This window comes from Diospyros lotus, chromosome 4 (assembly GCF_014633365.1).
Source record: "Diospyros lotus cultivar Yz01 chromosome 4, ASM1463336v1, whole genome shotgun sequence".
NCBI lineage: Eukaryota > Viridiplantae > Streptophyta > Magnoliopsida > Ericales > Ebenaceae > Diospyros > Diospyros lotus.
Window position 1 is genome coordinate 5,059,439 of NC_068341.1, and position 14,174 is coordinate 5,073,612.

The 14,174-nt window shown below is 35.5% G+C and overlaps 2 protein-coding genes across 3 annotated transcripts; one reads left to right on the forward strand and one right to left on the reverse strand.

Moving 5' to 3' along the window:
- Positions 1-1,579: 1,579 nt before the first annotated feature.
- LOC127799463 (histidine-containing phosphotransfer protein 1) lies at positions 1,580-3,609 on the forward strand. The gene is made up of 6 exons (XM_052333507.1): positions 1,580-1,900; positions 2,045-2,175; positions 2,479-2,547; positions 2,867-2,938; positions 3,107-3,179; positions 3,345-3,609. Exons 1-6 carry the CDS (start codon positions 1,841-1,843, stop codon positions 3,393-3,395), a joined length of 456 nt encoding a protein of 151 aa, XP_052189467.1. The 5' UTR covers positions 1,580-1,840; the 3' UTR covers positions 3,396-3,609.
- Positions 3,610-5,160: 1,551 nt separating this feature from the next.
- Positions 5,161-13,129, reverse strand: LOC127799462 (nucleoside hydrolase 3-like). Of its 2 annotated transcripts, XM_052333504.1 has the most exons (12): positions 12,594-13,128; positions 11,789-11,974; positions 11,558-11,668; positions 10,939-11,274; positions 10,673-10,849; positions 10,303-10,587; positions 10,097-10,219; positions 9,825-10,022; positions 9,442-9,695; positions 6,289-6,493; positions 5,874-6,179; positions 5,162-5,719 (listed from the first exon to the last, which is right to left on the reverse strand). In XM_052333504.1, the coding sequence occupies exons 1-12, from the start codon at positions 12,822-12,824 to the stop codon at positions 5,408-5,410; spliced, it is 2,724 nt and encodes a 907-aa protein (XP_052189464.1). In that variant the 5' UTR covers positions 12,825-13,128; the 3' UTR covers positions 5,162-5,407. The 2 variants fall into 2 exon arrangements, with proteins under 2 accessions (XP_052189465.1, XP_052189464.1); XM_052333505.1 differs by lacking the exon at positions 10,097-10,219 and having other exon boundaries at positions 5,161-5,719; positions 12,594-13,129.
- Positions 13,130-14,174: the final 1,045 nt, after the last annotated feature.

The following is a 14,174-nucleotide window of genomic DNA, read 5'->3' on the forward strand; positions in this document are numbered from 1 at the left end:
CGTCCTCCACGTGTTATTTTTATTTATTAATCTGTGACAGCCAATTCACAACTGTGTAATGCAATATGTAATCAATAAATATCGTCTTAGATTAGAATTAAATATTGATGGGGGGGGGACTTGCATTAATTTTGCACACCTCATATTAATTTCATGCCTCATTCTCAAATCAAGTACCTTTCATAAATACTTAATGTCTTTCAGATCCTTGATGTTCAGTTCTCAGTGGCCCCCAAGGTGATAGTGATTTGGACTTGAATGAGAGTCAAATGCCTCGGATTTAAACAATTAATTGTGATATTTATGAACTGAGGCATTATACTTTGTGTTATATTAATATAAATGTGTAATATATTAAGATGTGACATTTATGAATTGATGTATTATATTTTGTGTTATATTAATATAAATAAATATATAATATGTCAATACATGAGTGTCACAACACAACATCTGAGTGTTCAAATAGTATTTTCTTCTTTTATAAAATTTTATTGATATTTCTCATTATAGTTTTAGAGCAAAAAAAAAAAAAAAAATGCTATCCTTATAGTTCTTTAAAGATTATTCCATAATGACTTTGATGATCTTTGCAAGTAGAGTGAGCAATAAAATTAACTTTGAAGATCTTTGATACTTGAAATTAGTTCAACTTTTTTAATTATGAAAAAAGAAATTATATGTGATATAATATATATTTATGGTTATTGATTTCATTGAAGTTTAACTCTGTTTTTACAACTATGGATCCTCAAATTTCTTCAACTTGTTTAACAACTAGGGATAATGTTATTCCAAAATACTTTTCTGTTTTTAGTCTTAATTTTCAAAAAAATTATCCACAAGATGAGAATATTCACTCGACCGAAGATGCCAATTTTTCCATTTTCAATGTTGATTCTCTTTCCATGTTTGTGATAAGAAAGAATCGAAAGAAAAGATAGATCAAACTAGCAGCCATTTTAGAGGAGAGAAAAAAAAAAAAGAAAAGAAAGAAGAAAGGACCATTCCTCCTTATTTATGATTTGTCATTGGACACATTCAATCACTATCTTCAATGAAAATGTGAGACAAAGAGGATAGTATTATTGTAATCAATCTTTTATGTCATCTTCATACCTGAACTTTGTTTTAAATTATTACATGTATATGATAAATTTAATTAGTACAAGTATTAAAATAGAGTAATTTCAAATTTTCATTGATAACAAAACAGACCAAAAAAAAAATAAAAATCCCTTCTTCAATTTTTGGACAATTCTTGAATATATTTAGAATTCTGAATATAAATATTAATCATAGTTCTAAGTCTCAAACTTGTTTCATTTTTATTTTCATAAGGATATAATTTCTTTTCATATCTTGTACGTGTTTTTTAGTTTATTTAAAATAGAATTACAACTGCTAATACATTTTATGAACAATTTTATACAACATTTTTTTGCTGAGTTTATTGAATTTATATCTGAATAGCCTAAAAAACACATGTTATCTGTATATATTTTGAAAAAGAGAACAAATGAAATGGGAGTCGTATAGTTTTGTGGGAGAGACAAAGCACATATTCCAATTTCCAGATAAGTAAATAAACATTAAAAATGGCAGAAATAGCATCCACTCTGTTGAGCACAGCCCCCAGCAGGCCAGCAATAATATTCTAGATTTTGCTCCATCTGCACGTTAATTGAATTCACCAAATTCCTCCAAGCATTTGCATATAAGCCTTTGATTGTTGAATTATTCCACAAGATCTGCAGTATCAACCAGCAAGCTGTAACAAGCCAGTGAGCATCTGTGCATTTTCTTTGGAGACACCACAGAGAGAGAGAGAGAGAGAGTCATGGAGGTGGGTCAGCTGCAGAGACAGCTTTCGGAATACAGAGCATCTTTATACCACGAGGTAAGTATGATGAACAAGCAAGTTCATGATTATTTATGGCATGTAGCATCTGGGATTTGCTTTATTTTCTTGTTTGTTCGCTTGGTTTTTCGTGTCCTGTGATTTGGGTTGGCTTTGATTGGGGCTGGTTGTGTTGGGTTGAAGGGGATTCTGGACGAGCAATTTTCACAGCTGCAGCAGCTTCAAGATGAGAGCAACCCTGATTTTGTGGTTGAAGTGGCCTCCCTCTTCTTTGAGGATTCTGAAAGGCTCCTCAATGATCTCACCAGAGCTCTGTGAGAACCCTAAATTCTCTTTTGTATTTCTTTTCTTTGTTTTCACTATTTTTGGATCTGAAAATAATTTCATATCACTCCTATTGGTAAGATAAAGGTTTTTATCTTTATATTTCTGTTACTATTTCAAATTTGGGTTTCTTAGAATCAAATTGTTGAAAAATGTTCATAGAATTTGTTATTGATTCTATTATTAGGAAGGCAGATTTATCCCTAGTCAGAGGGCCTCTAGTTTCTTTTGTGGGCATCGTTGGTTAATAGTTCTCTCATGATCTTGGAATTATCTTTTGTTTCTTTGCACAGAGATCAGAAATTTGTAGACTTCAAAAGGGTTGATGCCCATGTCCACCAATTGAAGGGTAGCAGCTCCAGGTACACGCACATGGTTTGTGAGTCTTTCAAAGAACTTTTAGATATGAGTTATTTCAGGACTACTTTTTGGCATGTGTCTCTTCTCTACCATTGACATAATTTCCATCATGGAAGAGAAGGCAGGTGGGTTTTGAAGGTTTTCTCTGTTTGCTTAGCGGTTTAGAAGATTTTTACTATAAAAGAATGGGTGGGTCAGTTGAGAACTGGGGAATGGATCAATATCTAAGATGTGCAATGAAAATTGAGGAATATATTATTGTATTCTGTTGGTGTTGGAGTCCACAATGGTTTGATGAGAATGAAATGGATTGTTTGACAGCATTGGTGCACATAGGGTTAAAAATGCCTGCACTATCTTCCGCAACTTCTGTGAGCAACAGAACAGTGAAGCGTAAGTCTTATTGTTCTTAAATGTTTTCACTTTTTCTCTTCCTCTACTCAAATGGATTTCCAATTCCGGCATTTTGTTGCAGTTATCATTTTCTGGTATGATCATGTTGAATCAATGACAACTTGGAATTAGCAGATAATTAACAGTGTTGGCTGGCTGTGCATGTAGGTGCCTAAAATGCCTACAACAAGTGAAACAAGAGTACTTGCTTGTGAAAACCAAGCTTGAAACTTTGTTCAGAGTGAGTATTTATTTGGGCTTTAAGTTAATTCTTTTCACCTGTTTATCGGAAGAAAATATGGTGAAAAGGACCATAAGCTATTCAATTAAGTTGGCAAGAAGTTGTATCTCTCTAGCATTTATCAGCAGAATCTCAAGACTTAGAATTTCCCCTACCATTTTGCAGCTGGAACAACAAATTATGGCTGCTGGAGGGTCAATTCCCGCAATGGAATGAGTTGTCCTCAAGATACAAAAATACAGGCAAAGTGAGTAAAACCTGGGTGGTGTCGATAATAAGCTTTTGTGAGTTGTGTTAACCACTAAACCTAATATCTGATTCTCTAAGCTACCGAGCTTGTACTTATATCAAGTTTAATCAGAGAGATTGTGGACAAGCCTTGTGAATGATTTAGCTTTTTGAAGGCCTAATTCACCATGTATGTTATTTCCCTGTGATGGTATTTTATGAAGAAAGAAGAAAAAGGAAGGAACTTACAAGAATAGATTGGGAGAAGGGATACAGCTAATTATTTTATTGAGCATTGATATCGCTTATTTAAACACCAAAAGATCAACAAATCTACAAAATAATCTATTAACAAATCAGAAAATATTTTCCTACAAAATAACATAAATAACAAGTTATAGTCTAACTGATATTTGGCTTATTCAAACTAGAATTAGCAGTATCTTAAGTCATAATTCAACACCCTGCATGACTGCCTGATCAATAGCAAAACCCTGTTTTTAGATGATTCATATGTGCCATTTGATATATGCTTTTAGTTGTTCGGTTGTTGCCTTTATGTGCCATTCACAATAAAGCTGTGTTTTGTGCATACCATTGGTGATAATCTCCCAGAAGGAAAAAGCATGCGTTCCCAATGCACAAGGCTCCTCTTACATCAGCCTCAAGTGCCAGACTTTGGTGACTGTGTTGTGTCACATCAGTCGATGATGGGGCTCACCATAACTTTCAGCGATGTGATAGCATGCAGTTGGTGTCCGTCACCCACAGCCAATCCTAGAATTCTTTTACATTCATGTATTCAAATTGAGAGTACTCGGAGACTTTGGTGTGATTTTGTGGAAACTTGAGAGCTAGGATTCTGAGACGATTAGGTTAGAAAAAAGCACGTAAGTCAATGAAAGGCAAAGCATATATCAGCCTGGTATTGGTCTTTCTTCAATCATGAACCACTCCTGATCTCTGCAAATCTTTATGGTAACAGAGCAGGAGAAATTAGCTTAGTTGGCCAGAGAATATGTCTCATTGTTTAGATATATGACAAAAGTCTTGAAGTAGAAGAAAGCCATGAGTTAGATACTGATAGTGGTGGGGCTCTAAGGAATATAAATCAATTCTACAGATTTGATTCCACAAGGTCAATTATAACAATATGGGATTAAAATTATAATTCCATTATAAGTTCTGATCAGCATCTCTAAGCCACCGCCAACAAGTCGTGATCGCTGTTAGTAACTATTATAATTGATGCAGCAAAGCAGTACTATTCTGTTGAAGCTAAAAAATAAAAATAAAAAAATACTACTACTCTGGAATTGGATACAATTTGTGGCTCAAGGACCAGAGGGTGAATATGCAATGATCACTGGAAGTCTTAGAAGCAAGAGAAAAGAGCATCTCTAACTGAAGCACTGATAGTGAATCCCACATGCCACTTTGAACAACTTAAGAATAAAATCACATTCCAGTGATGTGTCGGCATCCTCACAAGTTGACATTCACTAGAAATCCAATGAAAAAACTCTTTCTAGAGCATTATAGCCTACAGAATACAAAATTTCTTGGCATTCCACCGGCAGGAAAGGATAGCAACAAAACAAGACAATATTTGGTCATCTAAGATTCGATATATTGCATAATAGCATGAATCTCTGCATTCAGTAGAACTAATTCCAAGGGAGAATAGCTTTATGCTATGTTTGGAAATTAAAACTAGTATTTTTGAGAGTGAAAGAGGAGAAGAAAAAAAACAAATTTCCTCATGTGTAGCTAATAATTCATTCATACATATGATTTTATGCTGTCTTTTCAAATCCTGTCAATCTCATTATATTGCTTCTGATCTATTAAGGTAGTCCATTAAAATTGTAACATGTAACTGTATTTTGGATAAATAGCAATTATAGTTCAAGAGAGTTACGAATACAAATGTAAACCGCTTTGCCTATAAGAAGAGGAAAGGGAAACCTTTCTGGCTTGACGAGTGACTGATTTCTTGATCAGAGGGTGCTTACACTTTTACTTTTTGGTGGCATACTCCAAATTCTTGTCTGCTCTTGAAAACTTGCAACCACAGCAGACTGTTTCGAGTCACCAAGGCGATTTGCAAAAAGCCTGTAACATGCCATGGAATCCACACTCTCCAGTACTTTTACTCGTTTTCCTTTCTTTTCATCAATCTTCATTTGGCCATCTTCTGATTCAACCCCTATTGCAATCACTTTTATGGCTTTGCCTTCAAATGCTGAACTCAGAACAGAATGATCAGCTCCCATAATTAGAGCACCAAGCACTTCCCCCAGAAACATATCCTGCAGTGATCAAACATTAAGTATCGGCAACTGAAGCAGTAGCAATATGTTAAGTTCTCACTGCAGAAACCAAGCATAAGAAATTAGGAAGCTTGAGAATCATTAAAGAATGTCAAGATAGTTTCAGTTAGATTGTCATCATAAGATAGCATACCATGTGTTGATATCTATGATGCTTTTGTCGCAAGGCATGTAGCCTTGATATTAAGCGCCTCGTGAACAAAGCTTCGGATGTCTTATTTGTCAGGTTCAGCCTGTCAAGAATCTCGGGAAATGCACTAACTTTTCTCTGAACACCCAGTGGAATGAGGGTGATGTTGAGTGCTGAATCAAATACTGTCTTAGCAGCCAAAGGATCAAGAAACATGTTGAATTCTGCATATTCATTTGAAGGGACGGTGAAAACATTTCCTTTTTCTTTTTTGTTGTTGCTAATGTGCCCCCCAACTACAAAAACATCCTGCATCGAGTTTCAAAACCATCAGCCATGTTATTTTTCTGTCAAATATTGTAGAAACAGGAGGATGCTTTTGCGTGCAGGATCAATGAGTGTTTATGAAGGCAGTAACCTGAATTTTCGAGCTCGCATTTTTGTGGGAAAGAATTATGTCTGCTAAATTGGTCAAGGGACCATTGGTTAATATAGAAATCTTGGATCCTGAATCAAGTGATTTTGTTATATTCTCCCAAACTTCCAGTGCTAGTATTTGTCTCAATTCAGGGTGATCAGTATCCCTAGGAGCTCCAAATTTTACAGAGTTCTCTGCAGTATACCTGGAATAAAAAAACTCAATCTTAGTTGTTTCCTATCCCCAAAAAACGTACAGAACCAACAAGAAAGTCAGAAATAAACCTTCAAGTGATAACAAAATTATCAGACATTGTTGGTATTTTACGAAGAAAGAAGAAAAGGGAAGGAACGTACAAGAATAGATTGGGAGAAGGGATGAAGCTAATCATTTTATTGAGCATTGATATCACTTATTTATACAACAAAAGATCAACAAATCAGCAGAATAATCTACTAACAAATCAGAAAATATTTTCCTACAAAATAGCATAAATAACAAGTCATAATCTAATTGATATTTGACTTATTCAAACCAAATCTAACTGATACTTGTTGAATAATGACTTATGATGCTGCTGAAATAGTCAAATAAATTTAGTGCTGACATGGAATTGAAGTTGTCAAAGTTGTGTTAAGATTGATCTAGTTTTCAGCTATTTTTTAGGAATTTTTTTCTGTTATGTAATATGCAACAGATTTGGCTGCACTTTTTATGTTTTTTCTGTTTTAAATAAGTTGTATAAATAAGTACTTTGATTATCAATAAAATTGCTTGAGAAGTCCATAAAAATACCAGCAAGTTGTATCAGAGCATATTTTCTTGAGGGACCTGTGAGTTAAGAGAAAATTCAAGCCAACAATTTGCAAAAATAGAAGCAGAATCAAGTCATGGAATGCCAGCAACACCAATATTTGGTGGCGACAACTACCAGGTATGGGCTATCAAAATGGAAGTCTATCTTAGGGCACAAGATCTTTGGGAAGCAACTGAGCAAGACTACGAAGTCGCTGATTTGTCGGCCAATCCAACCATGAACCAAATAAAGATTCACAAGGAGAGGAAGACAAGGAAGGCTAAAGCCATGGCCTACTTGAATGTTGCAGTTTCTCCGAATATTTTCACAAAAATCATGAACCTGTTATTAGCAAAAGCCATTTGGGATCATCTCAAAGAAGAATACCAAGGCAATGAACGAGTGAAGAATATGCAAATGTTAAACTTGATTAGAGAGTTTGAAATGCAAAGAATGAAGGAGTCAGAAACTGTGAATGAGTACACTGACATGTTGCTTAGCCTTGCTAACAAAGTAAGGTTGTTAGGTAAGATTTTCCTGATCAAAGAATCATTGAAAAAATACTTGTTACACTTCTAGAGAGGTATGAAGTCACCATTTCTTCTTTAGAAAATGAAAAAGATCTGTCAAGCATTTCCTTAGCAGAGTTACTTAATGCTTTACAGGCTCAAGAACAAAAAAGGCTTGTGAGGATAGGAGGACCCGTCGAATGAGCTTTACTGGCACAAACAAGGCCCACCGGTGAAAAAAAGGTTTGGAATCACAACAAGAAGCTTGCGAATGCTGGAAACAACAATAGTGGAAATTATCCACCTTGCTCATACTACAAAAAAAAGCCAATCATCCACAACACAAGTGTTGGTAGAGGTCCGATGTAAAGTGCAACAAATGTGGTCAACTAGGTCACATCACAATTGTGTGTAGATCACAACAACAAGAATGAGAAGCTAGAGCTGTTGCTGACCAACATGAGGAGGAGGAGTTATTTTAACTCTACTAAAAAAAAAAAAAAAAAACCATATCCATGCCTATGCCTCAAAACCATAACCTATGCCTATACCTCATAACTATAAACCATAAAATGCCCATATGCTATATCCAAGACATGCCAAAATTAAAATGCTTTGCATTTGCACCCTCAATGTCAAGGAGGAGTGTTGAATAATGACTTATGATACTGCTGAAATAGTCAAATAAGTTAGGATTTAATGCTGACATGAATTGAAGTTGTCAAAGTTGTGTTAAGATTGATCTAGTTTTCAACTATTTTTTAGGAATTTTTTCTGTTATGTAACATGCAGCAGATTTGGCTGCACTTTTTATATTTTTTCTGTTTTAAATAAGTTGTATAAATAAGTACTTTGATTATCAATAAAATTGCTTGAGAAGTCCATAAAAATACCAACAACACTTGATTTATTCAAACTAGAATTAGCAGTATCTTAAGTCATAATGTAACACTTCTCCTTGACTTTGAGGCTGCAAATATAAATTTTTAATTTTGGCATGTCTTGGATATAGGCATATGAACATTTTATGGTTTATGGTTATGAGGCATAGGTATGATTATGGGCCATAGGCATGGATATGATTTTGATTAGAGTTAAAATAACTCCTCATCCGACATGCATGTGTAGTCAACATTGCCAACATATATTGATCAGGAGTCCACTTCTTCATTCTTAGCATATGTAGTAGACCCATCAGAAGAATCTTGAATAGTGCCCATTTCCTTTTCAACTTTGGCTTGCATTTCGTGAAGGGCACTAGCTTCCTCTTCTATCTCCTTGAGTTTCTTCTTCATCTCCTCCAAGTCCTTAGCATTAGGGTCTTTTTCTTCCTCATCCCTAGACATGTCGACATCGACATCCATCTCTACTTCTATTTCTGAAGATTGTGTTGTAGATTATGTTTGGTTTCTCTCAACTCATATGTCTCTCAAGAAAATATGCTCTGATACCATTTGTTAGTATTTTATGAAAAAAGAAGAAAAGTGAAGGAACGTGCAAGAATAGATTGGGAGAAGGGATGAAGCTAATTATTTTATTGAGCATTGATATCACTTATTTATACAACAAAAGATCAATAAATTTGCAGAATAATCTACTAACAAATCAGAAAATATTTTCTTACAAAATAACATAAATAACAAGTCATAGTCTAACTGATATTTGACTTATTCAAATAAGATCTAACTGATATTTGACTTATTCAAACTAGAATTAGTAGTATCTTAAGTCATAATTCAACGGACATTCATAGTGCTAACAAGAGTGCTTTAAACCTACATGTAAACACTTACTAAACTACAAATTAAGACATGCGATACATTCTCTGAATGCATAATGGAGAAGTACCTTCGCGGACTTCGTGGCAAATCACGAGCTAATCCGTAGAGTGTGTCCGAGTCCAGAAATCCGCCACTGCCATATGGAATAGCCTTCAAATACTTGCAGTCTCCAACAGAAGAGGAAACAGAGTCAGACTGGTTCACTGCAAATAAATTTCCTAGTCCAACAGGAATATCATCCCGGCCCATCATATGCAGTAAATCATAGACAACATCTATTGTTGCCGCGTTTGCCCAGCCAGTTGGACTCACTAATATTGCCTGGATGAGAAGAGCAATACAATGAATGAGAAACTGCAGTTGCCTCCCACTTGAAGTTTTTGTCTAATCAGTTTCACATTCATTCGATGACTTAAACAGTGCAATTGCAGAAGTGGAAGACCAGTTTACCTTGAGGTTGATCACTTCCACGGGTAATTTAAGGAGATAAAACAGTGCCAGAAAATCTCCTGCACTCATGTCCATGTCGAACAGCACATTTTTCCCGAGCTTCTTCTCTCCAAAATTCGGTTTGTAAAGAACTTCTCTGTAGTAGGGAAACTGGGTTGTCAAGTTAAACCTTGCAGTGTGTTGAGGGCGGTTTAGAACCTGTGACAGCATTGACAAATTTGGTGGGATCAGTGTGATAAAAGTGCAACATAGAAGAAGCTAAATGAACTCACATTCAAGAAGCTCTCATAAAATTCTCTGTCTAGAGGGCTATCACTATTGCGATTCGGTTTCGCTCTTGTAGCAACAAGCACAGGCACTGCTTCTGGACCAGTCACCTCCATTGTATAACCATCCTGATAGGCAGATGAATACAAGCAATAACAAAATACTAAGCTTTTATCCAATTATGTGGCACGAATAAGTATCAAACAGTTACCTTACATCTCCCTTTGCCATTGTCGACATGGCAGAATGGGTCTCGAACTCGAGTCTGAACATGACCACTGTGAACTCCATCTTTATTCAAGTTGAACTTGGGATTTTTACGGCCATCAAATAATGGATTTGAGCCATCAGATACCCCGTATGGTTGGTTTGAAGTAACCACAGTTATATTCATGAACTCCATTTCAGAAAATTCATTCTCCCCTCTATGGTCCCTTGAATTACTCATGATTGAAGTAGCTATGCCAAATGCGAACGAATCCCACATAAAATAACTCTGCAGATAATATGTTTGTTTGAAACGAGTGAAAATCTCAAAAACCTGAAAAACAATAAAGATCAATGATTGTTTGGATTATTACCGTGTAAAACTGATCATCGAACCAAGTATCACGAGCCATTTTCAAGGACTTGAAGCTGTATTGTGCCTCATAGGAGTCCTGGTTCTTCTCAAATATCTCGAAGAACTTCTCGTTTATGGGAATGGTGTTTGTTGCATCTAATGGAACAAGTGTCACAGGAATTCCAGAATGGATTACCTGCAATCTCCGTATCAGAAAACTTCTTCTTGAGGCCTGCAATATCATGTTAACAAGACAAGCAGCATATGCACAAACAGGTGCCTCACCTGGTATGCAGCATAAGGATCTCCAAAAATATTGAACTCAGCGTAAGGATTGCTAGCGTAGTCTGTGAACAAATTACCATGGTCACCGCACTGACGGGGCTGGCAAGGCGAGCTTCCATTTTTGGGGCAGCAACCAGTCGGGTTCTGAGACCTCACCCCACCACCCATCACATAAACATGCTCAACATTTTTCCTTAGATGTGGATTTTTCATAAGGAAAAGGGCAAAATTTGTATGTGCTCCAATAATGAAAACAGTAGTAGGACCAGCTGATATTTTGTCAACCATGACTTGTTGAGCAGTAGGCTGTCTGAGTGGAGTATATTGCCTGTTTCCCTGAACAGAAATTGTGCAACAAAACCGAAACTTAGATGCATGTATATATGTCAAAATTACTTCAGTAATTTCAGAACAGAGGTGGCAGGATCAATATGATATCAAAATTCTCTAGCAATATCTATAGACCTCAGAAAGATAAACAGAGAATTTTACATGTTTACAGAACATGCAGTTTGTGGCACTAAGGACGCCTAAAGACGAAAAGAAAATCCAAATCCTGTTCCATAATACAGTCAAAGCTTGCATTTGATTGCTTTCTTAATTTCCATAGAATTCTTACTTGCGGAAGGAAGCTCTTCCGAAAGCCATAGTTGGTATCAAGATCCAATCTTCCTCCTTGACCAACAGGAATTGCTTGTCTATATCTACAATACCCAGCTGTGCCAATCCTCTGATAAGAACAACCAAACGCTAGAAGCAATTAGAAAAACACCCCCAAAAGTAGGACTAGATTTTGAAAAATTATTCAGATGTTAACTTGATGTTTCTAAACATCATATTTTCTCTGGACCTGTTCGATTATGGGGAGATATCCACCAACATTTGGTAGGATGGTACCATCTTCCTCTTCGAGTATGCCACCCTCGCCGCCAACTCCAACAGCAACATCGTCGCGGTCCATCATGTAAAGAAGATCATAAATTTGATTCACAGCATGCCCAGCATTAGTCCATGTATTTGAATTAATGGTTATAGCCTGTGAAGAAGCAATATCAGTTGCATGTAATGAGTAAACCGCATTAGCAACCAACATCTACACTTCTTGAATAATAAGTTCATTTAATTCGACATGCTAATAGGGAGCAGAGAGCTGAAAGTGCCAAAAATTTTAAAGAATGGAATGTTAAAAAATAATCAAGAATCAAACGGAAAATTTAGTAAAATCTTAAAAGAAACTTTTGAATGAAATGAAGGAAAAACTTGAGGAATCTTATAAAATAAACATACCTCCATACGATAAACATATATAGTATATGCTAATTAATTGAAACCTAAACTCGATGATGACTACATGAATGAAAATTTCTAATATTTTCCATCTAGTTTTTACTAGTTTTGTTTCAAATTTTATAGCTTTGTTGATTTATCAAATGTGTACTGAATTTATTCTCTCAAATTTTCGTAATGATTATGTAAAAATAAACTTTTAAAGAGTATTATATTTAAAATTATTTCATACCGGGCAATTGTATAGAGCGTTAGGGGGTAGGGTTTAAGCACAAGTTGATTGATGACTAGAAAATTGACTTCAACATGATATACAAATGTCTCTTGAATCGAGGCGTTAGGATAAAGAAAATAGTAATTGAGAGGACCTGCAAGTCGAACTCAGAGCGGCTGAGCTTCAAGAGGTACAAGAGAGCGAAGAGATCGTCGGTGTTGACGTCCGTATCCACCAGAATCCGCCGCGGCCGAGGGCCACCACAGTGCTCGGCGGCGGCGGATAAATTACCGGCAGAAACTATGGCCGTTACAACCATCGCCGAGAACAGAAATCTCCGCAACATCATTTTTGGCTGCTTCGACACTGGCACAACCACCGACATTCAACTCTGGAGGATGGAAGGCAGAGCTTTCGCTACTGTTTGTAGAATCATATTCTTTTGGGTATATAGAGTGCTTGCATTTATAAATGTGCCATTGGAAATGGAGAAAAGAGGATGAATTGAAGCCGATCGATGGAGGAGAGAATCGAAAAGCAAAGATTTAATTAACGAATGGGGCCTCTGAAGTGGTTGTAATGTACTTTTTCCCGTTCCAAATTGTCTGCCGCCATAACCATCCTGCTGCATCGATTGTTTATGGCATTTGTTGCTCCATGTAGCACATGGTCCGTTTATCTTACACGGCCACGGCCACTCATTGGTTTTGGTTGCATTAAATTAATCCTTCCAGTAGAAACAAAATTCTTAACTTGGTATTATTGCTTTTATACGCTCTCTCGTCGTTCGTGTTCTTAATTTTGACAAAAGAGATAAATCATAGATAAAAATTTTACCTCACTATACAGAAAAATAAATCGAATTCACGAATTATTAGTATGAATCTTAATTTAATAAAGATGAAATACTTTAAATAAAACTCAATTTAATAAGAGTGTTGAAGATTTGTAATTTATTCATACAAAATCATTGATCAATGTTGTGTATTGAACATGGCCACTCATTGTTTGTTAGGTGAGTGAAATTGTGAAAAAAAAAATATCTTATTTTTCTTTTTAATTTATTTATATGCAGTGTGCATGATGATCCAATTCTGATAAAAGAAATCAAAGTTTTAACCCTAACATGAATTTTAATATAAGAATTATAATAGTAATATCCTTTTTTTTTTTTTTACTCATATATATATATATATATTCTTCTAATAAACAAGTGTATGTTTGATTGAGGGAACGAGGAATGTCCAATCAGCAATCAGTCAATCAGTGTCTAAAGGTGTACGAAATATTCTTCATTGTGTCACGGGGCAAGTGTAGTTTCTGTAGGATTGACTAATCATGTCGCTTTGTTAGCCGGTAAAGGACAAGAATGAGGTAATTTATTTTTATATTGGGTATCTCCTAAAGTAAAAAAAAGTTAAATTCAGAAGCAGAAGCAGAAGCAGCGCACCCTGCTCTGCTGTGCCGCGGCTGCTGCTTCCAATCTCGTCTTAATAATTCATTTTGAAAGAGAAAGCACCCAACAAACACCAAGGAGATTTGTGATCTGCATTTTTATGAGCAATTTCTAGCTGTCATTTTGAAGTAATTTAACCAAATAAAGAGAGAGAGCGCATAGAATGAAACTATTAAGGGTTCGTTTGGTAATTTACTATTATATAGAGTTCGTTTCTCAATTCAATTTGATCACTTATAAGTTATTAATATAATTTATAAATTAATAAAATTATTTATT

Coding starts and splice junctions, on each gene's coding strand:
- LOC127799462 (XM_052333504.1), bottom strand. CDS start 12,824: ATGTCGGTGGTTGTGCCAGTGTCGAAGCAGCCAAAAATGATGTTGCGG. Junction 11,669..11,788: donor ATCTCCCCATAATCGAACAG/GTCCAGAGAAAA, acceptor TGTTCTTATCAG/AGGATTGGCACAGCTGGGTA. Junction 6,180..6,288: donor ATGCGAGCTCGAAAATTCAG/GTTACTGCCTTC, acceptor AACTCGATGCAG/GATGTTTTTGTAGTTGGGGG.
- LOC127799463 (XM_052333507.1), top strand. CDS start 1,841: ATGGAGGTGGGTCAGCTGCAGAGACAGCTTTCGGAATACAGAGCATCT. Junction 2,548..2,866: donor TTGAAGGGTAGCAGCTCCAG/GTACACGCACAT, acceptor ATTGTTTGACAG/CATTGGTGCACATAGGGTTA. Junction 2,939..3,106: donor GAGCAACAGAACAGTGAAGC/GTAAGTCTTATT, acceptor CTGTGCATGTAG/GTGCCTAAAATGCCTACAAC.